Here is a 27,447-nt window from a genome sequence, read left to right as displayed (position 1 = left end):
ATAATGGAGCTTCCTTGAATCGGATACTGATGGCAGATTGCGTATGATTCTACGTACCATGTCTCCATGACAGGAAGGCTGTATCTGCCAATTTCAGAATCTTCGTTATATTAAAAAACAGACCGTCGGAGAGCACGAGGCCGGTGGTATTATTTTTATTCTAACACCTGGAAGATAATCAAGGATCGCCTTTCTTCGCGGCCGTCAACACTTCTCCCGATGGCAGTGGCCCACACCAGCCATAATTATCACATCGACATTGTTCAAATCGGGGACAACTGGGGTGAACGTTAGCAACTGACAAGTTCCATAATCGGGGACTATCCAAATCCTTTGAGTCCAACTTACTAAACAGAGTCCATCCCAAATATTATGTGCCACAGTTTTTCCAATACCCAACCAACTCCAAAGTCATTCGTCAACTCGGTAGTCCTGACCCAATATAATATTCGCTGGTAGTCTTCCTTGGACCGGGCTCGAATGCGATCCCGACTAACGGCAAATTGACCACAGCATACGTTTCCTATTTCCCCAGGGACCTTTTCCCTTGGTACATCAAAAATCTCTTGGTATGCCTGGGCAAAATACGCGCGGATATCATGGACGTCAATATCAGTCTGCGTCGGGTTTAAAGGATAGGCAGCTATCGGACAACCCGGGTCCAGTTGACAGCGGAGGTTAACGTATCCATGGGCATCAACGGCTTCATATCGAATATTCCTCAAGGTTTTATGTGTAAATGGACCGAATAGATCGTTATGCCACTGTTCGGGGTAGGCATGGATAAAAAGCGAGTAATCTGGTAATTTGTCGTAGAACTCGATAACGTAGGACAAATAGGCTGGTGCTTCCCGACCCCGAAGAGTCGGTGGTCTTAGAAAGCCCGGTTCGGGTGTCTGCTCTGTTGTGAAGATGAAAGGCGCAAAGCCGCTGATGAGAGAATGTGGTCAGTTGGAATGTCCTCTAGTATGCTGTATAGAGAAGAGGTAAACGCACGTTTCCTTGCAGTAATCAAGCACCCATGTCAAGTCGTCACTGCGCTGGGTAGCAAGAACCAGCGCGACCGTGGAATTGAGCGTATGTGAAGTATATTGCTCTCTAAGGCCAACGAGTTCCTGAACGATAGGATAGCGAGGCCCATCGGGTCGATCTGCGTTGCTCAATATCAAAGTCAGTGAAGCTATAAAACCTTGCATTTGGAGATGAAGATCGGACCTTTATAGTAATCTTGCCATATTGGTAATTGGGCACGAAGAGTCAAATATGAAAATAGAGCAAGAAGAATCGTTGAAAAACCAAATATTAACCTTCTAGGAGTCAAACCAAAGGAATAAATAGATCTCCACATTTTTGGCGACCGCTCCCTTTGAGGCTAAGTGGTTAAATGGAGGGTACATGAAAAAGCCATGAGCATCATTGTAGCAAGGGGGCTGTATGTTTAATGCTGAATGACAAATTGTGAATGAAGTAAAAATGGCCCCCATGGACCCAACTGCATATGAAATGCAAACTTGATTCTGTGCAACGAGAACTGAACATAGCTGAAGTGGGTACTTTTTAACAATCGAACCAATAATGGAATGTATTGACTGCCCTGTTCTGGAGCATGACATGGGGCCAGGGTCCTGTTCAGCCTCTTATCGATGACTCCACCAAGACCAGATCATACTGTATGTGTGTAGTACTCTGCACAATGGATGTGCGTACTATATATGCTGGATAATGCCTGGAAATGCCTGGAAATGCCTGGCGCTCTCATGAAAAGTGCTGTGTGAGTGTTCCCTCGCTCATCGTTTCTGTTCACGACGAGTAAGGTAGAATTAGGCATGGCTCCATATCAGACCCAGTAAAACATTATACACTAGCCCAATTGCCGCATATAAGTTGGCGCCGTATGGCGATCACAGGTGGAGTACGTTGGACTGTTGAGGCTCAAGATGATTGTGGAACCTGACCTGATCGAGCAACATAAACCGTGCTCCATGTTTGCCAGCTAAAATATGTTAAAAATGTGTGTCGTGGCATTTGCATAAGGCACTCTTGTCAATAATTGATTGCGGTGTCGAAGCAGTCACAGTCTTGTTGCTGACGCGGTGGATCAATGCAGAATAATAACACGATCTCGGGACTCAGTTTGTCCAAAACTCAATCGGACCTCAGGAGCAGGGCTTGATTAAGCACCAGAGTCGATGAGGCTGGGCAGTTCGTCTTCCAATATGACAATCCCCCTCGTATTTTCAACAGTTTTGTTTGTGACACCTTCTTGTGATGCCTTGTCGGCCGCGGACCAGCGATGTGTGGATTGTTGGATGGATACGCCTAATGCCAGTTTGACTGTACCGTGATGGAGACGTTGCTCGCAGAATCTTTGGCTTTAAAAGAAGGGTCTTGGCTAGAGCTATTCTAGAGGAATTCTCTTCGTAGAACTTGGGTGAAATTGTGTCGGGTCAATAGAATTCGAATGTAACAAGCTAATACCGGCGTGCAGATTTCAGCTACTCTTTTTGTTTCTGTACAGATGAATGATCATCAATTTTTCCATGCTTACGCCGCAACTTTTTATGTAGAGCAAGGTCTAGGCGTGATGCAATTCACATACTCTATGATTGGACAGGTTGTTGGTTTTGTGGGATGCGCCATTGGTATTATATTATTGGATATAACAGGACGATGACCTCTGTTGATATCTGCTGGTGCAATGTACTGTTTCCTCCTGTGCCTTGCCTTCAGCTGATGGCAAATAAATTCTTTGGATCAAAATGGAGACAACACAGAGATGGCATGTTTATGTTGTTGCCAGCTTTCACTCGTATTTCAGCCTCAAATATATTGACATAGGAAGTATTCAGGGACTTGAATCAAGTACAAATTTTAGCCACAGGATGAGATGCGCCTCTTATAAGTGATCATAAGAAATAAGAAGTCTTGCTCTTCCTATTTGTCAACGGACAAGAAAACTTTGTTGTTCATCATTATCAGATCTGTCTGCGCAACCCATTTTATTGGTTAGCACCGGAAAAGATATAAAAACAAAAATAGGCAACTGTTGTTCCTCCCGCTCTCGCTCTCCAAAGGGCCGGAGATTGTCGATACAATCTGATTTCAGATGACTTGTCTCTTCGGAGCATGGGATTATATTTCGAGCTTGATAATTTCCAGATGACTTCTGAGATGGAATCTATTCCTGCGAGTCTTTATCTCTATCTATGAATTGTAATCTGCTATTAGCTTATAGTATTCGTATTTGCTTCTCCTTCCGGCAAAGAACTCTGGTGGCCGCTCGGATATAAAATCCGTTCTTTACACTCTATGGCATACGAACCTTGTAGAACTTCCTCTTAGCTACAAGAGGATTTTCTATTCAATTATTGATGGCTCCTAAAATAATTGCAGAACTTCTAAAGCCAGTCGACGAAAATAAGAAATTCCGTCGAATTTACAGCATCTCAATCGACGAGGCTCAGATCAAAACTATCAACTTTAACCGAGCCCCCAAGTGTCTGTGTCGCGAAATTGAAAATTCCAAACCGATAGCCCATGAAAAACTCCCACGTTGTGTTCATAGTGAATTTAGTACCCAAATCGGTAAAGCTAGAGCCATCTGTAGAATAGCTGAACTGCACAGCTCCATCACTTCCTGGGCGTATATTGGCTGAAGCACGTAAGTGCAAGGATGTTTCAGAGATATCTCTTGAAACTTCTAGCGCGCCAATGGAATTGGTTGTCCAATCGGAGTTCATTGTGATATTTTTCCATACAGCGATCTGTAAACTTTCGTCTGTTTTTATAATGCCAATCCAAGCTGATACATCTCGGAACAAAGCCAATCCTGCTCGATCTCCTGACTTCATTTCGGAAACATCGATCTGAATTGTCGCGGCACTTGCAGGACCGAGAATACGATGGGTCAAAGTGTTTCTCGCTTGATAGAGGCTATCTGTAACAGTTGCAGTTCGCAGTGTTAATCCGTTATTGACACTGAATGCAGTTTCGTCTGGATTATGATTCCATTCCCATTCTGGTCCCAATGATGTACCGGAGAAATCATCTGTACCAGTTGGCTCGGAAAGAACATTTTGCTCTAGGGGTACTTCCAAGCTAGATGGCCAAGAATTGACATCATTCAAGACAGGGAAGCCATTGTCGTCGAAGGTAATGGAAGCAAGCACTGGGATTCGGCCACCGGGATACGCATCGCAAAAGGCCATATAATACCAATTACCCTGAGGGTCGTCGACGATTCCACCCTGGTGTGGAGATCCGCCATTTGTGACTGGGCATGCGGGGGCATTTGCGAGAACATTACCTCCAGTGTACCCTTCAGTCGGAGACGAAGATTTGATCACATATTCGACTTTTGTACCTGGGGAGACGCCAAGGATATAATAGAAGCCATTGATGTAATAGAAGCGTGAGCCTTCGACGTACTCATTGTAGACGTACACTTCTGCGTTGGAGACTTGGCTAGTCAAGTCTGATGAGAGGGTAGCAACCTGAATAGTTGTGGTCCCATACGCAACCCGTGGCGTGTCATTTTCGTCAAAAACAAGCCCGCAGTCATAAAAGCATGTTCCTTCAAAAACGGCGTGCTTAGTCCACGGCCCGGTTACACTGCTAGAAGTGTATACATATGTATCGGAGAACTTAATGCAGCCAATCCAATACCATTGCCCGTTGCTCGGGCGGTATCTGAAGCTGCTTGCCCAGATTCCTTTCACATATGAAGTATTTCCCCCTTCCATGTTATATGATGGACCAAAGTCAAGACTTGGAACTGAATGGCCAATGTATTCCCAGTTTTGCAAATCGGTGGATTGCAATATTGGGGCACCGGGTGAATAGGCCATAGTGCTTGCACTATAGTAGAATGTTTCATTCACGCGAATGATCTCGATGTCGGCAAGGTCTTCCCACAGAACTGGCTGGCTGATAGTTGATGAGCTCATAGGAACAATCGATGTCCTCCTATCGATGACGTCCTTGTCATCAATATTTTGGATTACGGATGATCCGAGTGATATCATGATAAACTCGGCGTAAGCCAGTAGAATAAACCAAAGCGTTGATGGATACATGATCATAGACCGTTGAGGATATTCTGACGTATGTATGAAGATTTAGGAACCTGAGTGATCTAAAATACTTAGTGGGTGAAAGACGAAGTGATATAAATACTATTTGCATAGTATGCAATTCTATCCGTGGAATATGGATGTTCTTGTCTTTCTCGATTTCTCCGCACAACCCATGGCAAAAAGCGAAGCAAATCCATCTAAGGGAATGATCGACAACCAAACACATCCACTCCGCAGGGGAGATAAATAATGGCTAAATATCAAGTACTGCTATGAAGACTAGCAATTGGGGTATGATCGGCTTTGTCGTATGACAACAGCATGATTTCGAGCGGTGATTGACAAGGGGGGTTTTGTGTAGCCATGACGGCTCACTGTTGACTGTAAGAAACATGCTTGATTAAAATCAAGTAACCGTTTTTCAGTGATGACATGACTCGTTCGTATGGAGGGATTCAGGCTTTTTGATCGGCTAAATAGTCGTCGTAAGGCTGATGATCCCTTGGCCCTCCGGTGGGGCTTTAAAATGAAACGCCTCGGAGGGACTCTTGCGGAATTGCCTGGGTTTCGAGACAATCTATTCCAAACCCAGAAACGAGCTCAGGCGCCTAGAGTTCATTTAGTATCAGACTTTTAGTTCTGAATGGATGGTGGATAATTTCGTTCATCCGGACAGAAACATTTATATAGGAGAAGGTATGTAGTGTGTTGTTCGGTGGTAAATTATTGGGGTGCACTACAGCTAGTAGAACAATTAAATTAGCCCCCGAGCCCCAATTTATGCCAGAGACTGTAAAATATTCGGGATTTACTAGCCCCTGGAAAGGATACAGTAGACTGGGAAAGACACAGCCCAAATATTCAAGCCCTTTTCTACATAAGGTTTGTTATGCTATGTGCTTTCTGGATAAGACATCGCCAGGAGGCTTTGTGCTCCACATTTTCGAAGCAACATCATGGCAGCTCTAGCTTAATAGCCTGTTACACATTGACGAAGTAGCTCGATCCACCTATCGTGGTCAGGTGGATCGAGCGGTAGTTTCCACAGACAACTGAAAGAAAGCTCCAAGATATAAAAGCTGCACAAGAAGACTACTCTGAATTCTTCGTTGTCCACTTCGCAGTTTTTTTTTTTTCTATCTGTCTTGACGGCACTTACCATTCTTTTTCTTTGTTTCAAGTTTTCTGCAAGTTCTCTTTCACTATTCGTCATTCATTATAAAGAACTTCGGAATCCTTCTTGAGGCAGCCCTGGCGGCTATTCCCAACGTCTCCGCTCACTACTTCCTCCCTCATTTTATCGCCGATGGAAATTTCACGGATTATTACGAATACTTCCGTGAAGGTACTCAAGGCTACATGCCCTTTAAAGGCGGTTACTCAAGTGATGATTACCGTTGCAATACCGGCTCCCAGCAATATGCCACCAAGACTGGAGTGTACAAAGTCAATTACTATATATACCCATCATATATTAGCAAAATCCTTCGCAAAATATGAATCTTTACGACCTTTGACCTTTTGCTGCCCAGACTGTCGAGTACCTACTGCTTGGATGGGGTGGCTAGGTAGCCACCCCATCCAAGCTTATGCAGTATCTTATATCGCCCAGATTTTAGATTTTCTCCCAGAGTGAGTGGACAGTATCCGCCTCGTTCATAGCGATTAAGTGGCTCAGCATCGACTGTAGAAATATGAAGTAATTGATTCGGTTGGCTGGAGTTTGAATGGGTGGACATGGATTTGGAGACCATGGACAGACGTGAAATGCTCCTCAAAGAGATACTACGCCTTGACAGTATCCAGACAGACGTGGAAACAGCCATTAAATTAGATCCACAATGATTTTCCTGTCAATTCTAGTCAGTCATCCAGGTGTTTGGAGGTCTACGCGCCGCGGACAGATGACACACCGGGGCCAATCACATGATCTCACTGTAGGTGGTTGACCAACGGAACCAACCAAACGATCCATGGATTTATATATATATATATATATATACATGAGCAATCATGGATATCAAATAACAGTTTATAGCTGACCTCAGCTATAGATTGTTTTAAACTGTGTGTTTTTGTACTAACATGAGTAGTGTGCCCGTGTAGAATCCGACAACGCTGTAGAACATACACTATTGATACTACTCAGTAATGGCTCTAAACCCCGGTCAAAATCTCAGAATGTCTGCTTTTACAGGGCAAAGACTTGAGAGTCATAAATGGCAACATAATATGAAGCATCTATATTGCGTATTCACTGGCCGAGAGAATGACATGAGAGGTTACTAGCGAAGTACGCTAATTAGCGAACAGGCACACGCCCATGAGGCTCAACTGGCCCCGCATTGACTAAATCTTCTCGCCCCAAAAGAAAACTCGGATTCTGTCAACTCTTTTTAAACTTCTCCATGAATGAACCAGGGAGTGCAAAATGAACAATACTTCAGACTCCGAGGAGAACGATCTTATAGTTGTTGGCCCAGAAGATGTGGAGGACTTCAACTCTGCGAATATCCTTCCCCTTCCGGTCGCAGAAATACAAGAAATTCGAGCTTGGTTACAACCGACCCCCCTATGATCTAGAGAGAAGTGAATACTCCAGACATCTCGCCTCTCATCTACCAGGAACGGGAGAATGGCTCACGTCTACATCTACTTTTCAGCAGTGGCGCCAAGGCGCTGATCACGGGCTGTTGTGGATCAAAGGCATACCAGGATCTGGAAAGTCTGTTATAGCGGCTTCGATCATCGATCAGTTGCAAAAAGAGGACTGCCCAGTGATTTGTTTCTTTTTTCGACAAATCATCGATGCTAATCATCAGCCCATCGCTGCTTTACGTGACTGGTTATGCCAGCTATTAAATTATAGCCCACCCTTACAAGTCAAATTGAAAGGATACGTTCGGGACCGCAGAGCCCTAGAAAGTCTATCCGCTAATGACTTTTGGCGAGACCTTAAACTGGGAATGGCCTCACTTTCAAAGGTCTATTGTGTGACAGATGCCCTAGACGAAATGGACCGCGGAAATGATGAGTTTCTGCTTTCACTAGCAGAGCTGGGACAATGGCGGCCCTCAAAGATCAAAGTCCTGATCACCTCCCGCCCGGTGGCAACAATAGAGAATTGCCTACGCTCGATTTCCATGCCTGAAATTCGACTAGAAGAGCATCTGGTAGATGCCGATATTGTGGCTTACGTGCAGTGCAGACTCCAGAGCTCATCCATTCCAGAAAGTCATTGGGATGCTATCAAGGAAGCGATTCCGGGAAGAGCAAATGGATTGTTCCTTTATGCCAAACTGTCGATGGATGCATTTATTGAATCGAGTGCTGATCCAGATGCAGTACTAAGAGAGTTGCCGGCCGACTTGAATATCATGTATGAGAATCTCTTGCATGAGCACTCAAAGCGAACAAATGTGCCTGATGATCTACAATTGCTTGTCTTACAGTTTGTCACTCATGCAACACGCCCCCTTCGTCTCCTTGAGATGGCCGAAATGGTGAAGAACCTGAATGTGCTATTGGGGGAGCCCACTCTTAAAGAGACCAAAGATTTAGTCAGAGCCACTTGTGGTCCTTTACTCGAAATTCTACCCGATGAGACTATATCAGTAGTGCACCACTCATTCACAGAATTTCTCAAAGGCTATACTCGTTCAGCAACCTCAGATGGAGGGGCATATCCGATTCTTTACCAGGGACCAACAAATCAGCGTCTCGCAATCGCCTGTCTTAATTACCTTGAATCTGGTTGTCTAGATGACGAGGTTGAGCTTCAAAAAAGCTATGCTATTACCAGTGTTCCGACCCTGCCTACAAACAAGGCCTACAGCGAGATGAGATTGAAGTATCCGTTTCTAGAGTATGCCGCAGCCAACTGGCACACGCATGCTGGCCGCGCATCAGATGCTGGGCAAGAGATGTCTATGTTCCACGAAAGGATGGACAAGGTATTCGCTGAACATTCCCGTATCAAAGCTTGGCAGCAAATGGGTGGTTTCCAGCCAAAGCTGGAGGAGCCAAACTTGCTTCACATAGCTGCCTGGGCAGGTCTGGATCTGTATGTCAAACATTTGCTCCTAAAGGGCGAAATAAACATGGAAAGCCATGATGCCAACGGCAACACCGCTTTGTATTGGGGTGCAAGGTCTGGATCAGGAAAAGCAGTCCTCGTCCTCCTTGATCACGGCGCAGAGCCCGATGCAGAGCAAAACGAGGGACATAGGGCACTACACGTGGCTGCCAGTCACAATCATGCCGATGTTGTCAGACACTTGCTTACTGCGGGAGTAAATCCCTTGACTCCTAAGACGAAAGAGACACCCGGAAGGATGTGCGGAAATGCACCAAGCAGCGTTGGAGATACGCCCTTCATGTATGCTTGCACTGGTGGTCATACCGAGGCGGTTGCAGAGTTTTTGCCCTTCTTGAAGGATCGCTCCGATTTCCAACGTGCACTTTTTTGGTCGGCAAAGGGTGGTCACTCAAAGACAGTGAGACTTTTACTCCAACGGCCAGAAGTTAATGTCAATGAGAAACACTTTGGAGATACGGCTCTCTTCAAGGCCTGCCAATCCGGTGACCGAAGCACAATCGTAGAGCTTTTACAGGCTGGTGCTGACCCAAACATAATTTGCACATCCTCTCCAGGCGCATCTCGCAGAGGAGGTGCCTTCAGATTCACGCCAATTGGAACAAGCGGCGAGAAACGAGGTGAATTGTTAAATGGATACACAGCCTTGCATGCTCTTTGCCACCTGAGAAACTCCAGACATCCAGATGCGCCGGACTGCGTAAAACTTCTGATAGATGCCGGGGCAAATGTTCATTTCAGAGCTCCAGGTGGATCGACTGCATTGCACATGGCCTGTAGAAAGAATGGAGACTTGGTCAAGCCATTATTAGAAGCTGGTGCTGATCCAACAGCCGAGGACGATTCGGGGTCAACAATCCTTCATACTGACGGCGCAACCGACAAGGACATCCTGCCTCTCGTTCTAGGCAAAGGACTTCTAGACATTAACAAAGCGAGACACCAAGATGGCCAGACCCCTTTACATTGTCGTCTTGAAGGCTACGTCTTAAGACCCCAAAAGTTCCTTGAGTATAAGCCCAATGTGAATGCGGTAGACTCTAAAGGCAATACTGTGCTCCATTTAGCGGTGCAGGAATCATGTTCTTCAGAGGTTATTGATGCTCTCATAGCCACTGGGGCAGACCTCAATGTCAAGAATCACGATGGAGACACGCCGTTGCACCGGATAGACTGTACAGGGCTCAAGAATGATCAACTTTCGAAATTTTTGCTGGCTGGTGCGGATATCGAGGCTTGTAATCACCAGGGCCGAACCCCTCTTTCCGCAAATATAGCTACCAAATATTACTCGGATGAAGCTAGCCCAGCTGTACGATGTCTCATTGAATCTGGTGCTCGTCTCGATACGCGTGACTTCCAAGGCCGGACTCTCCTTTACCTGTGCGTCCAAGAGAAGAAGATGTTCAATTACCTACTTCGTCTCGGTCTGGACCCGAAGACAACAGATTACCAAAACAACTCCCTTCTGTTTGAGGCTCTGAAAGTTCGCGATCCTATTGATACGATGAAGAATTTGCGGGACCTGGGACTGGATATTGATCAGCCAAACAATTTTGGAAGGACAGTCTTGCATGAATATTGCTCCAAGTCGCATATTTCTCACAGAATGGGTGACAAGTGTCCCCTTGAGTACATTCTCGGTGTTTGTAAAAATCCGAGCCCCCCGTGATAACAAGGGAGTTCAGCCTATCCATATCGCCGCAACAATATCAGCTGAGTATGTCCTGAAGCTCGTGGAAGCAGGAGCCGATGTCTTCGGTGTCACCAATGAAGGCATGACAATTCTCCATATTGCCGCTCGAACACGCCAATCCGACATTGTAGCATTTGCTTTATCAAAATTACATCGTGCTGCAGAATCTTTCAAGAGCTGGTTTGTCAATAAACAAGATGGATCAGGGAGGTCTGCTCTCCATTATGCTTGTCGATCTGGTCGCCCCGAAAGTGTGAAATTATTACTAGAATTCGGTGCTACACCTAATTTAAAGGACGGAAAGAATAAGTCACCCTTTGAATATGCAGCACAGTTCGAAACCGAGCAAGTATTGTGGAAAAGTCACAGCCATTCTCCCTTTGCCGAAGAGCTGAATGCCGGGGGATTTTTGCTGAACGATGAAAAACACCTGTGGCGTGCCCGACGACCAGATGATGATTATGATTCCCCTCTCGTCACAAAAATCACGACAGATCATGGCACGGCTCGAATTGAAGAGATTTTCGAAATGTTGCTCATACATGGTGCAGAACTGACAGCAGACGACCACTGTCTTCTACGAGCTTTCCAATACGCCGCTGCAAATGGACTCGATTACACAGTTGATTGTATTGTGCGTTTTGCAAAGAAGATCGGATATGAAAGTCTATCTGGTCATCTAGAGACTAATGAGAGCTATCTTATATCCAAGTATCGCTGGGAAGGAGTGAAAATTGGCATCAGACAGAGTCGGGGCTTCAGATTTTCTGCAGATGAAGGAAAGTCACTCTGTGCAAAAATGAACATGTCGTATACAGTCTCTGAAAAGCTACTTTCCATGAGACACTACGATTTGTTTCTGGAAAAACTGTCGACAAATTTTGGTTCTAGCACAACCTTACAAGCACCAGACAGCCCAGCATGTATCAATAGTGAGGCGAAATCGGTGCTACACCTCCTGTCTCTATGGGGATACAGAGACTTGCTCGCGAAGCTTTGCACACGTGATATGGCATTACGCTTCGACGACCCGGATTGGTGCTCTCTAGCAGAGAATCAGGCCGAAACACACGGAAGTACAATCAAACCATTGTTGATGACCGCATGTAGTCGAGTACTCCCAAATATGGATGTGGTGAAATTCCTAGTTGATGAGATGAGAGTCAACATCGACACGAGAAGCAGACGCAGCGTGAGGAATTATGAGAAACGCACAAACGAAACACATTTCGCCACAGGTGTGATTCATGAATTAGCCCATGGCACCTGCTGGTGGCATGTTGAGAGTGCCCTGCCATATCTAGTCGAGCGAGGAGGGGATATGGAACTTCGAGATCACGAAGGAAAAACACCACTCCAGATTGCTTTCACTCGATCATTCAATTCAGGCCCGTTTCAGAGACAGGCTGCACGTGTCTTGGTCAAGCACGGGGCAAATGTAAATGTCCGCGACGCTAAAGGAAATAGTTGTTTGTCCCGCGCGGGTACTGATCTGGAAATGGTGAAATTGCTTCTGTCTCATGGGGCTGAAGTCGACAAAGATGACATCCGCTCTGCCGTTATGTTCAGACAGGTTGAAATTGTGGAGACTCTACTCTCACACAGCTACAATTTCTGGGCTAGGCAACACGAGAGTAAAGGAAACCCCCCTGTCTGACAGAAAATTTCTCGAAGAGATAGATCCTCAGATGAGAATCCTCATTGCAACTTTCAACCTGCAAACAGAACTTTCTGAGAACCCGGAAGATTTCAAGATCACGCAAACCCGGATTATTAATGTTCTACTGGAGTATGGCGCCAATCCATACGCAACATACATTCCCACTGCCCAGCCTAAATACAGTCTATTCGGAGATCCCCATCCGGTGCAGATGGACAACGACGTAAGTGGTCATCAGAGACGACCAATTATTCATCATGTTCTCGAAAACGGAAAGACATTGGAGCCATTTTTACAACTTCCATCCTTAGAACTTGAGCATCAAGATGGAAGTGGGTGCACATTGCTCCTTGCAGCATCAAAAAGCCGGAAAATCCTCCACACAAGGCTTGATAACTTGCAAGGACAGGAAGGGCAGGGAAAGCTCATTATAGACGAACTCGTCGATCGTGGGGCAAATATTGCGGCGCAAGACAATGAAGGGAAAACCATTCTCCACCATATATTCCATCGAACTGAGAGAACCGACATCCATGTCGAGGTTGTGAGATCTATTATCCGCCGCAAGCCAAATCTCATTCATGTACGGGACCAGGCCGGCAACACACCCCTCCATTATGCCCTCAAAGCCCATTCAATTCACTATATCAACTTGGCTATTGAAAGTGGCGCAGACATGCTGGGTCCTGACTGCGAAGGAAACACAGCACTTCATCACCTTGCTGAAGTAATGCGAAAAGATTGCTGGAAGGATAGTTTCCAAAAATTCCTCGAAGCAGGAGTCGATATCAATTCTCGGAACAATGATGGTGAAACACCTTTATTTCGATACGTTGCTAGATCTGTGGTTAGCGGATATTTTCCCCCCTGGAATGAAGAACGCCCGAATCCTGAACACGAAGAACCTATCTTCAATTTCTTCCAACAGGCCGGAGCGGACTTTTTTGCGCAAAGTAAACAAGGCTCCACGTTGCTCCACGTTCTGGCGTCCTTGACGAATTCAGATCCGCATTCGCAAGCAGGCACTTCACAGAAGGTTGTTAAACGTTTCAAGTTACTTATGAGTTGGGGATTAGATCCAATGGTCGAGGATATGCGGCAGCGAACGAGTTTGGATATTGCCGCCGCTTGTGGAAACGAGCCCGTCTTGAAGTTGTTTAAAAGGGAGCCACTGGGCTAGTGTATTCTGTATTCGCCTGGATTTGTTAATATGTTGAAGTTTCTAGTCTGTATGATTTGATACTTGTTTTGTGTCTTTGTGACTAGCACTACCAGATGAATGATGGTTTGTTTCAATTCTCAGTTGACATAGTTGAGGACTTAGTCTCATGAGAAGGATAATTCGCTTAATAAAGAAGCATGAATAAGGCTACAAATACTAAGTTCATCACTACTTATTAAATCCCTTCCAAGGGAGGACTTATATCAAAAGGTTTTGATATATCCCCAGCTAACATACAGAACTCAAACCAAATATTGTCATGAAGCCAAATATTGATTGTAACAAATTCATGGCACACTTGACTTCGAATTGTGTTCGAGTCGAAGTCGTTGAGTCGATCAAGCGTAAAATCTACATTTTCAGTAGTGCTGTGCCACCAATCCCGGGCTGACACTGGCATCCAAATCAGGACAGTCTTCGCTTTTGATATCCGTCACAGTATCATAGGGCCATGGTAAAGTCCAAATCAAATCAAAACTAAACACAACATCAGCATTTTATCCAAATTCATAAATCGGCAACTTCAAACAAAACACCCTAGCTGAAGCCCTAGAAATGACCGGGAGGATCGGATCACGCCAAGAAACCAGGGATGCCGATCCTTCTTTAGTAGCAGAGGGGAGAGAAAAAAGAGTAAACAAATCTCGCTTACCGGTCATCGGGATATTCCAAAACATCTTTCACGCCAAGGTATTTTTCGATATCAGTGAAAGTGCCGTGTCGCCAAGAGACGAGGATATTTCCTGGTCCATCGTACTTGCGGATCGTCTTGGCTACGCATTTGGCCTTTTTGCGAGAACAGTGGGTGTCGATTTCGAGGCCGAGATCTTCGGCTAATGGGTGGACTGTTTCATAGGCTCTGAGGTGGTCTATTGAAAATTGCTGTTAGTTAATTGTCCAGATGTTCAGGTCTTGACATATGGTACTTCTTGAAATCCTGCAGTAATACTGCAGACATTCCCCAGCCACGGTATACACGCCGGAAGTATTAGGTATGATTTGCGACTTACGTTTCTTCACTTTGGGCGCAATAATATAAGATATATTGTAGCCTGACTCGGCGCCAAAGACAGTCCGCAAACATTGTGCTCGTTTCAATCCATCCTTGGTAAGGCGAGGGTCCTTTGGGTCGTCGGGTTTCTCGCCATGACGAATAAGATAGACAGTTGGTGGTTCCCAGGCAGATACGAGAGTCGACCACAAGAAACAAAAGAAGAGCAATGCCGAAGGTAGATACATAGTGAACACCCGAAATCTAGACCTTGGAAAAGAACCGCTAGAGTACGCGAAGATACTGAGAGATGGAATAAGCTTAAAACAAAAAAGGGCGAAACAGGAGTTTCGCGCCGATCGGTCTAGCTTGCTCTTTTATATCAGACCCCTTTTGAAGTGCATGAACTAGGTATGTACTCCGTATTGATTAATTGATTGTTTGTTTAGGAAAAAGAAGAAAAGAAAAGAAATTGTTCTGCAGGGTGGATCTGCAAGGTCAGTCTGATCAAGGAATGAGTGATATATAGACCATTCGGGCTGAAGGTGCATGGTTCGAGTGACGATATTCGTGCGATCAGGGAATGTGATTGGATCGGAGAGGATGAACTATTTGCTGCATCCACTTAAATCTGCCACCTTCTTCACGACGATCGGGTTTGTTAGCCGTGCAGATCGCCATGATGGATCCAACTAGGGGTGGCGGCATTATCTCAATGTGATGCAAGATTACAGTATTGGATGTTTGTACTTGTGGGAGATGGTGATACAGTGGTTACTACTATGGTGATAGAATCGAGCGGAATTGCCATCTCAAGGTCCGGGTCTAGTCCCGAAGACTTGTTTAATTATTATTCTATTCGTTCTGTAGCGGTTGACAGGAAAAAAAAAAGGACTGATGTGGGACAGGTTGAGATCATTTCAGTCTTATTGAATACAAGGTTGTATTGGGTATCTCTGCAGATGAAGTGTTCAATATGGACGGTGAAGAGTGGACAATCTATGCTATTCTCAGCCGGCCCAAAAGATCCTCGTCTAGTCTTCCTTTAATTCGAGGCTAAAATACATATGTTTTGTAGTCATCAAGAACTAGGGGAATACACAACAGCAAAATAGGATGTATCTGACTGTGTACATGGATCAGAGTCCTTACTTCAAACTCGACCCACCATGGGACACCTTTGCTGTCACCAGACTACATTGTATCATATTGTACTAGTTAACTGTACTAATTAACCATAGGAGGATAGTCAATCTGGCAGACGCGATGGTCAGCCCTGTGACAGGCCACGGCTGATCGGCCTGGACTCGTGCCTTGTGCACGGGTAGGGACGTCAAATCGTCAATGTATATGGTCGGCATCATCGGCATCAGCTCAGCTGTCATTTCTCTGGTTTCAGTTTTCAGTTAATGAATCTCGCGGTCGGTGGGAATGACGAGTTAAGCTGCCATATGCGATCGCCTGAAGTCTCCTGATTTGGCTGATGGGGAATGCTCAGAAGATGGAAATTTGCGTCATATGAATCGGAGGACCCGATGAACTATTCTATTCCGTGGTGGCTTCGCAATTTCGCACTCGCACTTCTTGACTTCAGCGACCGAGCAGGACTGTACTTATCTAGAATAAAGTGCGAAAATAAGAGAATAGGGCAGAGCAGAGTAAGAAAAGGAGGCGTAATTTAACAGCGATGGTACAGTGGGGAGAATGGGGCCCGCGGAAGTTGGTTGCACCGAAAAAGAATGAAAAAATGAAGAGGAGGGGGGCTTGGGTTGGTCGGTCAATCAGTCACTAGGCAGCCAAAATAAATTCTCGGAAGATGGAGGGGGGATTCAAGCTTGGCGCCATGAATTTCGTATCTGATTTGTTTTTATATTATTTGTTGAAAGTTGAATGGGGCAAATGAAGAAGACCGAAAAAGAACCGTAATACTGTATACAGCTGTATAGTTTACTGTACTAGAGGTAGTCATGGAACATGCGAAGAATACTTGGAACTGTTCTATTTTCGGGACTGCCGGCTATACAAATTCCATCTAGTAAAAGTACGCGTTCGGGGATGGGCGCAGTGATCAAGTAGCGCGCGAATTAGCGGTATTTGGTGGCTCAGCCCTGTGGATTACACACATCGTACTAACCGTGTACAGCATCATGTTATATACATGCAGTACGATGAGTACTGATGTGCATGCATCGCCACACGCAGTGAGGCACGCCAAATAGTGGAAATGCCGCGCGATCTGAAGATGGCAGAGTGGATGCCTGTTCGCAGTTGTGGCGGTGCAGTCCATTCAACGTGCGCCTTTCACCAAGAAAAATGTACATAGTTAGTACTGTATGTAATGTGGAAGAAAGGTGGGCGCAGTCCGAAATATTGCGGATGTGGGGTGCTTCCGTCAGCCCTGTGGCTGTCGGTCATTTACTCTTTGCGTATAAGAAGCTTCCCCTCCCCCTCCATCTCTTCCATCTTTCATCACTCATCATCTTCATTTGATTTTCAACTCTCTTCACTCTACCTTACTTCCATTACAGTACACATTAGATATGTCCGGCTACGATCAATACAACCAGGGCTACGGCCAGCAGGGTGGTTACCCCCCCTCAGGGTTATGGTCAGCAAGGCTATGGGCAGCAGCCTTATGGCCAGCAACCGTACGGTCAACAGGGTTACCAACAGGGTGGCCAGTCCGGCGATTACTATGGCCAACACCAACAGCACGGTGGTTACAACCAGCAACCCTATGATCAACAATATAATCAAGGCCAAGGCCAGTATGGCCAGCAACACGGCCAATATGGCGAATCACAGTACGGCCAAGGCCAAGACTACAACCGCCAAGGGTAGGTTACAGAATTTCGCCCCCACTTTACAATATCGAATGTTCATAGTGTCAAAAACTTACCCCTTCTTTTTTTCTCTCTGATTAGTGGCTACGATCAACAACAGCAAGGTGCACCTGGTGAAGCTCAAGAGGGTGAGCGTGGTCTCGCTGGCGCTCTCGCCGGTGGTGCCGCCGGTGGTTTCGCCGGCCACAAGGCCAACCACGGCTTCCTCGGAACAATCGGTGGAGCCATCATGGGTAGCATTGCCGAAGATGCCATCAAGAAGCACAAGCACCGTGACGAGAGCCCCGGTGGCCCCCCTCCCCCCCGGCTACGGTGGTGGCTACGGTGGTCCCCCCTCCAACAGTGGCAGTGGTGGTAGCATGATGGATCAGCTTGGTGGCTTCTTCAAGAAATAGAGGGCTCATTCCTTGCATATCTCTTCTTTGCCTCTGATTCCTTTTTCAACGTGACGACCTTCCATCATGAATCTCCTTGCCGTGTTTTTTGATTGATTATTATGGGAACGGCTTGCGTGTGCCTCAGATCGCTCTAGTTCATTTTTACATATTGCTTTTCTTTCTTTCTTTCTCTTCATAGCCTCGGGAAGAGGAATGTATCATGACATGGATTTTGCATCAATACCGCTGAAATTATGGTGACTATAATGATGGGAATGAAGTTGTTTTGAATCTCAAAAGTTCCCTCGTACATCAATGTAGCCTCGGAGTTCTCATAAATCAAGCAAGTTCGAGTCGATATTCAATCATAGTAGCAGGTAATATCTTTAATTAGAGCTCTTCTCATCTTTCTATCTTTCTATCTTTCTATCTTTCCATCTGATAATTTTGTATGTAAATGCACTTTTTCCCCGGATTGTGTTTGCTCAACATTTGCCACACTCCCAATCGGGACTAGCGTGCTCACTGCCTCAGGCCACGCCAAGCCCGACAAAAGTTCGCGCGGATCGACTCTTCGACAACGTAGCAACTGCTTCGGTCATTTCCTTCCACAGCCCATGATGATTGTCCGGAGATTCGGTGTGCGGCAGAGTGAGTGAACTCAATTGATCGCATCTACTTATAGTCAATCCTCCAACTAACCTTACATCTATTCATTCAGGCCGCCAACTTCTTGCCCTGAGTCGCCGGTCTCCGATCTCAAGTCGCTTTTTATCTACCGAGACCCAAATTCCAGTCGATATTGCACAGAGGGAGACGACTGCTCCATCGACTAATCCTCTGCACGAAGTTGTCGAAGCTACACAAAACCCTCGAACCCTCGCGCAGAAGCAGTTCAAGAAACAGGAGCAACAACGTGAGCACACACCCTGTACCTCCGCAAATATTGACACCGACGAAAAAAAAAAAGTAGAATGAAAATAAAATCTAACGAGTCATGGTTTCTCTCACAGGATCAAAATTCAATAAACTCGGCAGTGCCGTCACAGAATCCCACGATCCTGAAGGACTCCTTAAAAACCCTCCCCGTCCCTCCGACATCACCCTCGAGCTCCTCCTCGCTTCAGGAACTCACCTCGGTCACTCGACCTCCCGCTGGAACCCCCAGAACTCCCGCTACATTTTTGGTATTCGTGAAGGCGTACACATCATCTCTCTCGACGCGACAGCCGCATACCTCCGTCGCGCAGCAAAGGTTGTCGAAGAAGTCGCTGCTCGCGGTGGAATCATTCTCTTCGCCGGTACACGAAAAGGTCAAAAGCGATCCGTCGTCCGAGCCGCCGAACTCGCGGGCGGCTATCACATTTTCGAGCGATGGATTCCAGGCTCGTTGACGAATGGCGAGCAAATTCTCGGTCACTGTGAGACTAAAGTTGTCAATGCATTGGATGAAGAATTACCCGAGTTCAAGGCTGATTTGGCGGATCGTCCTTCCGTCAAACCTGATCTGGTTATTTGTTTGAATCCGCTCGAGAACGTCGTTTTGCTTCATGAGTGTGGATTGAATAACGTTCCTACTATCGGTATCATTGATACTGATGCCGATCCCACTCGCGTCACTTACCCGATTCCTGCTAATGATGATTCGCTGCGTGGTACGAATCTGATTGCTGGTATTTTGGGCCGGGCTGGTGAGGCGGGTCAGAAGAGACGTCTTGAGATGGCGAGGGAAGGGAAGACTCTGTATAAGCCTATTACGGCGAATGAGTTGCGTCTGGATCCGTTCACGGGAGTGTTGCCTGGTGCTGAGCAAGCTAAGGCTCAATCGAAGCAGTAGGTTTGGACCAATCCTTTTTTTCTGTATTTCTGGCATCCGGGCGACTTGCATGAGTGTCGGGCCTTTTTGTACTGTATAGATGATTCCAGGTCTGAAGGTGTTATCTCATCGTGTATTAACAATTGTTTTGATATTTGAGTATTGAAATTACATATTGGTAATGGTTCAATTGTCTTCATGTTAAAAGCATATGATTCAATACATCCAATTCTATCTTAGACTCTATTTCACTGGCCCCGTCCTACGTATATCGAAACGACTGCTTACTACTAATCCTTAATATCAGGACCCCAAATCTAACTCCACTCAAGCCTTGATAGTATACACAACCCGGCCCCGAGAATCAGTACCTTTGAGAAGTACTTCCTGCCCAGAGCTCGACACCACACGTCGAGAATCCCCATTGTGCAAGATGATATCCAAGTCCTTCCAGGCGGGAATGAAACCACTATTTTCATCGCGAATAAAGTCGACCAAAACTTTCTCCTCAGTAGAGCTGTAGCGTAGAGTATAAATCGAAGTCTTAGGATCTTGCGAAATACCATCATCCTCATACCAAATATTTTCAAAAGTAACCTCATGCGAGCTACGCTTCGGCGGGAAGACTTCAACACCGCGATAGTCATCAACTTCCTTGACACCCTGCGAAGCAGCCGTATCATCGCCAGGAACCCGAGTGTGCACGCTCTTGCCGACGGGAATTGCACCGCCAATACGAGCAATGAGAGGAATACTCTCCTTCCATTCAGATGATATGGAGGCCCATTGCCCTGAAGCAAGATAGTTGTACGGGGCGTTCATGTTAACGTAACCGTAATCGAAACCATCGCCTGACTTGCGCGGCAGATAAATATCAGCTGTGTCAACGCCAGCCTTGTAAACACCTCCCACCAGAACGGTATCACCGAACCAGAACTGTTCCTCCCCAGCCTTGAGAGTGCTCGTCCAGACTTCGGGGTCAGACTCGTATCCCCAGCCAATCCAACGCTGCGGTGGAGTTGCCTTCATATGACTCTCCAAACCAAGAGAATAGATATATGGCAGCATTTCATAGCGACGCTTTATGGTATCACGGACGAGTGGAGTAATCTCCGGATACATGAAAGGCTCGATAACATCGCCGACATCATTGTTATCAGGTGAAGTTTTGAAGCAGTTGATGGCAAAACGGGGAGAGTGGCAGCCCAGCTGGATCCAGCGAAGTAGAAGCTCGGGTGATGGCTGTGGCCCCTCAAATCCACCAATATCATGGCCTTCGCATTGCAAGAGAGAAATTCCAGCATTGAGTGATAGCGCATTTGCCCCCTTCATATTCTCCCAGCTAGTAACATTGTCTCCGCTCCAGGTACTAGCAGAGTAGCGCATGGTACCGGCAGTGGCGCTGCGAGTCAGGACGAAAGGCCGATACTTGGGTTCCATGTTGAGAAGAGCATCATGGGAAGATTTACCCATTAACTCGGTATGTATCGCACGACCCCATTCTCCTACGTTGTTGGGGACGTTTTTCTTTGCTGTAGGGTCGACCATTGCCTCGTCTAGGGCTAGAGTCCAATCGTCATTAGGCAATGTATACTCATTATTGTCATTCCACATGCCATCGATTCCAACCTTCTTTAGGCTCTGCACACCGTTGTACCACCATTTGAACGCTTCTTCAGATGTAAAGTCAATGTGGCAGCCATCGCCACCAGTGGCACCACCCGAGCTCCATAGACGCATATAACCGGGCTTGTCAGTCTCGGGGTCTTTGAAAAAGCCACGAGCATCAATCAGGCGTTGAAAGTCAGGATGAGATTCCAGTAAGAAGGGCTTGATATTAGTCAAGAGTCGAATTCCATGGGCATGCATCTTGGAAACGTATTCTTCTGGATTGGGGAAGCGGCTATAGTTCCAGTTGAAGACGTTACGGACCTTGGGCTCAGTAGCTGCGATAGAGTATCCGGAGCTCATTTGATGAGCCGAGACGGGAATACCATGCTCCTCCAGCTTCTCGGCAAACTCGACGAGGGCTTGATGGGCAGGTGGTGAGTCCAGACTCGAGTACTTGTATCCTCCCGAGATATAACCGTAAGCCCAGCGAGGTACAAGCAGAGGGAATCCTACTAGCTCGGCATACGATCGTACAACTTCTTGAATAGTCTTTCCAACAATCATATATTGTTCCAGACCACCGTAGTCCTGGCGGTAGACTTTGAAGTGACCCCAAAGACCATCGATCTCCGATCCAACAGACCACGATCCTCGACCATGGGTTGTTGAGAAAAGAGCCACGCAACCTTCAGGCGTAGCTTTGATCAACAGTGGAATATGCTTGTAGAGAGGGTCGGAGTTATAAACATCGTAACCGAAGCAGTCTGTTGCGGAAAGCTGGAAACTGCGGCCGCTCAGATCCATCGGAGCACTCTTTTCACCCAAGCCAACGTGCAGAGCGTTTCGATCATGGACCGAATAGCTCGCAACACCAGTGGAGTCGGCGACATAAGAGCGAAGAGGCAGGTCTTTATGCAGAGGCTTCTCGGACCCGGTCCAAGAAAGAGAGACGACGGGCGTGTGTTCCCACTCGATCTTTGCCGTGACACCCCCAACATCAATTATCTTGGAGCTAGAGTCATCCTTTGCGAAGACATTGACTCCCTGGAGGCTAGTATCGGGCCTCTTGACACTAGGAAAAGGTGGAAGGTGGTGTTCGGGGGAGGTGAAGGTCACCCGGAAGAGGTTTTGACGAACAACTTCGAAGGAGAAGTCAAAGGCAGTCTTGCTACTGGAGCTGCTTCGCAAATTCACAGAAGCATCCTGCTGAGATTTTGATGGGACCTGTTGGTACCCGCGCGGACAAACTTCTTTCTGAGGCATTGTGCTTTAAATTTTGAATGGAGTATCTCCAAAGACAAACGAGAAGAATCTCGGCGGTCCTCCATATTTGTAGTATACCATGAACATCTCGCAATCTTGAGCAGAAACCCCGCGTCGGTCGTCAATTCTGCAAGCGTGGGGCAATATGGAGATGTTTAGAAGCGGAGATCGGGGATTATCACCGATGACCATCAAAGACTACTCCGCCTTCCCCAGACTCGACCCGTCTTTTCTCCCTCTTCGTCTGTCCACCCCCGCATTTCCCCAGACTCAGATCTCTCGTTCAGTTCGGTTTTTTATGCCGAAAACCGATTACTAACCTTAAACAGGCATCTCCGTCTTGCAAGCTCTCGCTCGAATCTCCCGACCCCCCTCATATTCAGAAATTGATTGGTCCTTATGCGTCGGAACTTGCCCGTCGTCAAGCCAAATACCGTCTTTTGCCAAGTCGACTGATCATGAAAGTGGCGCGAGTGGTATGAGACGGGATAATGCCGGCTAAACAAAACTATCAAGGTCTATCTGTGCTGGGCATTGGACGAATCTGGGGTGAGTTCGGGGGAGATCAAAAACTCGCTTTCCCCCACGGGGTGAGGGAAGTCGTATGAGACCAGTATCTAAATCCTGTTTAATTGCACTCAAGACTGGCAATCCTTTCTACCTCTATATCTGCTCGTCTTTTCAAGTCTATCCTGATCCCACGTATCGCCCTTTGTTAGTGACTTACTTTGTCACCTAGCAATGTCACAGGCAAAGAACCCAGACCCGAAAAGCCAACAAGATGAGCATGTTGAGTCCATCGAAGCTGAGCGGTCCGTAAAGCTCTCCGAAACAACACAGGACGGCGTGGATCCAAAGAAGGATGATGCTTTGCAGCTAATCGAGGATATGGGATATTCAACTATCCTTACTCCCGAGAATAACAAGAGGGTGCTACGCAAGATAGATTTGCGTCTTCTCCCTATTCTCTTAGCAATCTACTTTCTCCAGCAGCTCGACAAATCGACCCTCTCATACGCATCTGTCTTCGGCCTGATTGAGAAGGCCAATCTCCATGGTCAAATGTACTCCTGGCTAGGATCAGTCGTGTATGTGGCCCAGTTGGTCTTCCAGCCCTTGGTTTCCTACCTGTTGGTCAAAGTACCCCTCGGGAAATTCTTGGCTGCCTCATGTCTGCTCTGGGGCATTGCGCTATCTTGTATGACTGCTGCCAATGGGTTTGCCGGTTTATTGGTCTGTCGGCTGTTCTTGGGTATCTTTGAAGCCGGTATTGGTAAGCTCTCCCCACTATGAGAGTCGGTTTCTTTAGCTGATTGCTTATCTTATTAGCTCCTGCTTTCATTGCTGTCACACAGATGTGGTATCGACGTCGTGAACAGCCAGTCAGACTGGGCTCATGGTATGCCATGAATGGTGTCGTGAATATGGTTCGTGCTTCAAGTCGGAAATATTCGTTACGAGGATAAACCCTAACCGTGATACAGTTTGGAAGTCTCATCACTTATGGTCTAGGGCACATCAGCTCTTCTATATTTGAGCCATACCAGGTAACACCAACTGTTGATTGTGAAATTATTGAGAGAGTCCTAGCTCATTGAATCATAGATTATCTTTCTCTTCTTCGGATTGATCACGGTTGGGGTGTCTGCTGCAGTCCTGTAGGTTTGGCTCGACACCTAGTACCTTTAGCAAAGGCTAACAGTCTGCTGCGATAGACTTTTCATGCCTGACTCTCCCATAACTGCGAAGTTCCTCCCTGAAGATGACAAGCTTGTGGCTATAGAAAGGTGCATTCACTCTCCAAGTATGGGATTCCGGTGTATACTGATGAATGTTCAGACTTCGTATGAACCAGCAGGGTATGGAGACCCACGAATGGAAGTGGGACCATGTGAAAGAAGCCGCTCTTGACATTAAATCATGGCTCTGGTTCTCACTGATGTTTACTATCTCGTGAGTTAGATCCGACCTAACGGATAATGGAGGGCTTCATTAATTGGAAACAGTATCCCAAGTGGCGGTATCACGACCTTCGGCCCCTTGATTGTAGAATCATTTGGATTCGATCAACTCAACACTATTTTATTGAACGTTCCCTTCGGAGCAGTGCAGCTGATTGCCACCATGGGCGGTGCTTGGCTTGCAACTGCTTGGAAAATGAAGGGGCCAGTTCTAGCATTACTTTGCCTCCCGCCTATCGCAGGATGCTGTATGCTCTTGAAGATTCCCCACGATGATGCGCACAAGGGGCCTCTTTTAGTTGGATACTACATTGTGAGAATCTCTAGTCCCTTGGCGGTATTATTTGAGGCAATTTACTCTAACTTGAAAATCAGATCTCTGTATACCCTGGCATTAGTAAGTCGTTAAACACAACCTTAAAGGATAACATTGACTGACATTCGTAGCACCTTTGATTTATTCGTGGTCTGCGGCCAATACAGCCGGTGAAACAAAGAAAAAGGTTACTACCGGAATTTTGATCGTTGGACAATGCGTCGGCAATGTATGTAGCTTTTTCCAAGGCGAAGATTCCTGAACCTTCTGACGCTAATACATTCCTAGATTATCGGACCAACGCTATACACCACAGAAGAAGCCCCGTTATACACACGAGGACTTACTTCCAAGTATGAAACGATAGATCCCAAGGCCATGATATAACGCTAATTCAGTTACAGCCTGGCATTATTCTGTGTCTTAATTGCTCTCGTCTTGTAAGGCTGATGCGTTGATACCCCATATCGAAGCTAACACTCTCTAGGACGAACATGGCATATCTTTACCTCCTCAATAAAAAGCACGAGCAGCAACGCGTGGCCGCCGGGAAAGACGCAAAAGTAGTAGATCATTCAATGCAAGAAGTCGGAGCCGTAGTCACCGACAAAGAGGATACACCTGTCCAGCAAGTGGTCAACGACAATGCCTTCAAGGATCTCACCGATTGGAAGAACGAGGACTTTGTGTATGTTTACTAGGTACATCGGCCCAGGACCAGGAGTCGACTATTGGAGGGAGTTTTATTTTTGCGCAATGCAAGTAATTTATTTTTTCGAAGCACTTTGTTTTTCAAAGAAGGTTCAAGAGCCATGTAGTCCTCCCAAATATAAACTCATTCCCTAATGGCAGAACGGATCCATCGAGCTGCTAGTTTCGGTACTCCGGGGTATCGGGGCCCGTTATCAATAACCGATGCTCGGGGCAATTACCGAACCCCGCGTTTCCTCTCTTCCCCGGATTCTAGCAGCAACCCCCAACGTCCATTAAGCCTGTTGTAGGCAATTTGTGTAGCATCATGCAGGAAGGAGATTCCTTGCACGTCATCCCTCCGCCAATCGGGAAGAAGCGCATCCCGGTAAGCTTCTGACCTGGTTGCAAGATCAATATTTTGATCACTGTTTAATGGGTTCTTTTGTCATTATATAGAAGGCATGCAGCGCATGCAGATTGTCCAAGGTAAGAGGTCATCTGTTTGGACGGTCAGAACATTGATAAAAGCTCTAAATTGACGCTATACCAGGTCCGATGCGACGGAGACAGACCATGTGGAAGGTGAAGCCAGAAACAGTCATTTGCAAGAATCATATTGACACGACTTAGATGCCAAAGATTAGAAAAGTCATGTGTCTTTTTCGACATTCCAAAAGACCCAGTGTCAGAGTATGAAAGCCTAATATCATTTTTCAGCTTCCGAATGGGCTATGTGTTTAATCAATATTTTCAGGCGAATGGAAAGCATTCAATGTGAGATCCAATATCTCAGAGATCAGCTTGATGATATACGGCAGTCACTCCGAATGAACAATCTTCAATCTCAAAACTACTCTCAAGAAAACATTTCTCCACGGCAGGTTCTCGAGAGACAGCAGCAGGATGAGCCCGGGGATAACAGCTGCCTTACATGTGACTCACAGAACGCCAACCTGAATACAGAGGGTGAAATGGTAAGACTTCCGGTGCAAGACAAGATGACCTACATAAATTCCCAGCAAAAGGCGTCGAATTATGGACCGAGGCAACCAGGTTCATCCCCGCGTGAGACCGTAGCTCTTTCGCAGTATGAAGCATCGAGTATCAGATCTCCTTCACTAAAACGCAAACGATCTTGCTTTGAGATTAGCGAGAGCTCCGTTGCGGGCTTTATTGATAAAGGTCTAATAACAACAGACTGTGCAATTTCTTGCTTTCGAACGTCTGTATACCCAGACATGGTCTCTGGTACAAAGTAAACTAACATGAGCCTATAGATTTTTCCAAGGCTGCGTATGAAGCACCACTAGCAGCAAGCTTGCCGTTATATTGAGCAATGTTGACTGTTGCAAAAGGATCGATATATTCCAATCTTCGACCCACGGCATGATACTTTCGAGTCGATACGATCCAGAAGCAGTATTCTCTTGAATGCCATCTGCACGATCGGAAGTATGGCTGAAACCGGTGCGTTGCATCGAACAGTTTCAAAAAAAAAAATCCTAATTTAGTACAATGTTGACTTTCTCAGGAGCGGGCGATCAAATGTCTGATATACTTCACGCTGAGCTGAAAAAATGGATCAACGTGATAATCCAAAATGAAGCTCTCAATAGTCTCGAGTCGGTACAAGCCATGTTAGTAGTTGCTTGTTATTCAGCAGAGCGACTGTTGATCCTCTCATTTGCGACTCGAATGGCAATGGACCTACGGTTACATGAGGCCTTTGAAGAGCTGACTGAGCGACTGGCTGTGAAGAACGATGAAGATACATTCGAAATTTCAGGTCATGACTTCGAGCGAGAACAGGATCTCATGAGGAGATCT

At 46.3% G+C, this 27,447-nt stretch overlaps 8 protein-coding genes across 8 annotated transcripts; 4 read left to right on the top strand and 4 right to left on the bottom strand.

The window, feature by feature from the left end:
• Positions 1 to 178: 178 nt before the first annotated feature.
• Positions 179 to 1,148, bottom strand: N7469_008420 (DUF3431 domain-containing protein; the record flags this gene model as incomplete). Its single annotated transcript, XM_056647338.1, has 3 exons — positions 179 to 278; positions 349 to 930; positions 997 to 1,148. Coding segments are annotated over 3 exons (834 nt in total), but the record flags the coding sequence as incomplete, so codon positions are not given.
• A 2,298-nt stretch (positions 1,149 to 3,446) lies between these two features.
• On the bottom strand, positions 3,447 to 5,075 carry N7469_008419 (putative xylosidase/glycosyl hydrolase; the record flags this gene model as incomplete). Its single annotated transcript, XM_056647337.1, has 1 exon — positions 3,447 to 5,075. One exon carries the CDS (start codon positions 5,073 to 5,075, stop codon positions 3,447 to 3,449), a length of 1,629 nt encoding a protein of 542 aa, XP_056498888.1.
• Positions 5,076 to 7,546: 2,471 nt separating this feature from the next.
• On the top strand, positions 7,547 to 13,707 carry N7469_008418 (uncharacterized protein; the record flags this gene model as incomplete). Its single annotated transcript, XM_056647336.1, has 3 exons — positions 7,547 to 10,816; positions 10,851 to 12,518; positions 12,556 to 13,707. 3 exons carry the CDS (start codon positions 7,547 to 7,549, stop codon positions 13,705 to 13,707), a joined length of 6,090 nt encoding a protein of 2,029 aa, XP_056498887.1.
• A 401-nt stretch (positions 13,708 to 14,108) lies between these two features.
• Positions 14,109 to 14,988, bottom strand: N7469_008417 (putative phosphoglycerate mutase family protein; the record flags this gene model as incomplete). The annotated part of the gene is made up of 3 exons (XM_056647335.1): positions 14,109 to 14,226; positions 14,402 to 14,618; positions 14,760 to 14,988. The coding sequence occupies 3 exons, from the start codon at positions 14,986 to 14,988 to the stop codon at positions 14,109 to 14,111; spliced, it is 564 nt and encodes a 187-aa protein (XP_056498886.1).
• A 2,290-nt stretch (positions 14,989 to 17,278) lies between these two features.
• Positions 17,279 to 17,949, top strand: hel10 (putative high expression lethality protein Hel10; the record flags this gene model as incomplete). Its single annotated transcript, XM_056647334.1, has 2 exons — positions 17,279 to 17,577; positions 17,665 to 17,949. Coding segments are annotated over 2 exons (576 nt in total), but the record flags the coding sequence as incomplete, so codon positions are not given.
• A 631-nt stretch (positions 17,950 to 18,580) lies between these two features.
• On the top strand, positions 18,581 to 19,797 carry N7469_008415 (mitochondrial 37S ribosomal protein uS2m; the record flags this gene model as incomplete). Its single annotated transcript, XM_056647333.1, has 3 exons — positions 18,581 to 18,611; positions 18,682 to 18,876; positions 18,974 to 19,797. 3 exons carry the CDS (start codon positions 18,581 to 18,583, stop codon positions 19,795 to 19,797), a joined length of 1,050 nt encoding a protein of 349 aa, XP_056498884.1.
• Positions 19,798 to 20,103: 306 nt separating this feature from the next.
• On the bottom strand, positions 20,104 to 22,650 carry N7469_008414 (putative alpha-glucosidase; the record flags this gene model as incomplete). The annotated part of the gene is made up of 1 exon (XM_056647332.1): positions 20,104 to 22,650. One exon carries the CDS (start codon positions 22,648 to 22,650, stop codon positions 20,104 to 20,106), a length of 2,547 nt encoding a protein of 848 aa, XP_056498883.1.
• Positions 22,651 to 23,391: 741 nt separating this feature from the next.
• N7469_008413 (uncharacterized protein) lies at positions 23,392 to 25,628 on the top strand (the record flags this gene model as incomplete). The annotated part of the gene is made up of 12 exons (XM_056647331.1): positions 23,392 to 23,923; positions 23,980 to 24,077; positions 24,135 to 24,197; positions 24,256 to 24,308; positions 24,366 to 24,437; positions 24,490 to 24,603; positions 24,657 to 24,924; positions 24,987 to 25,008; positions 25,059 to 25,156; positions 25,216 to 25,280; positions 25,332 to 25,367; positions 25,415 to 25,628. The coding sequence occupies 12 exons, from the start codon at positions 23,392 to 23,394 to the stop codon at positions 25,626 to 25,628; spliced, it is 1,635 nt and encodes a 544-aa protein (XP_056498882.1).
• Between the last annotated feature and the right edge of the window lie 1,819 nt (positions 25,629 to 27,447).

This window comes from Penicillium citrinum (genome assembly GCF_028827155.1).
Source record: "Penicillium citrinum strain IBT 23319 chromosome Unknown utg000007l:1.0-2040159.0:1.0-2041076.0, whole genome shotgun sequence".
In the NCBI taxonomy this organism is placed as follows: Eukaryota; Fungi; Ascomycota; class Eurotiomycetes; order Eurotiales; family Aspergillaceae; genus Penicillium; species Penicillium citrinum.
This window is presented reverse-complemented; position numbering and strand designations above follow the sequence as displayed.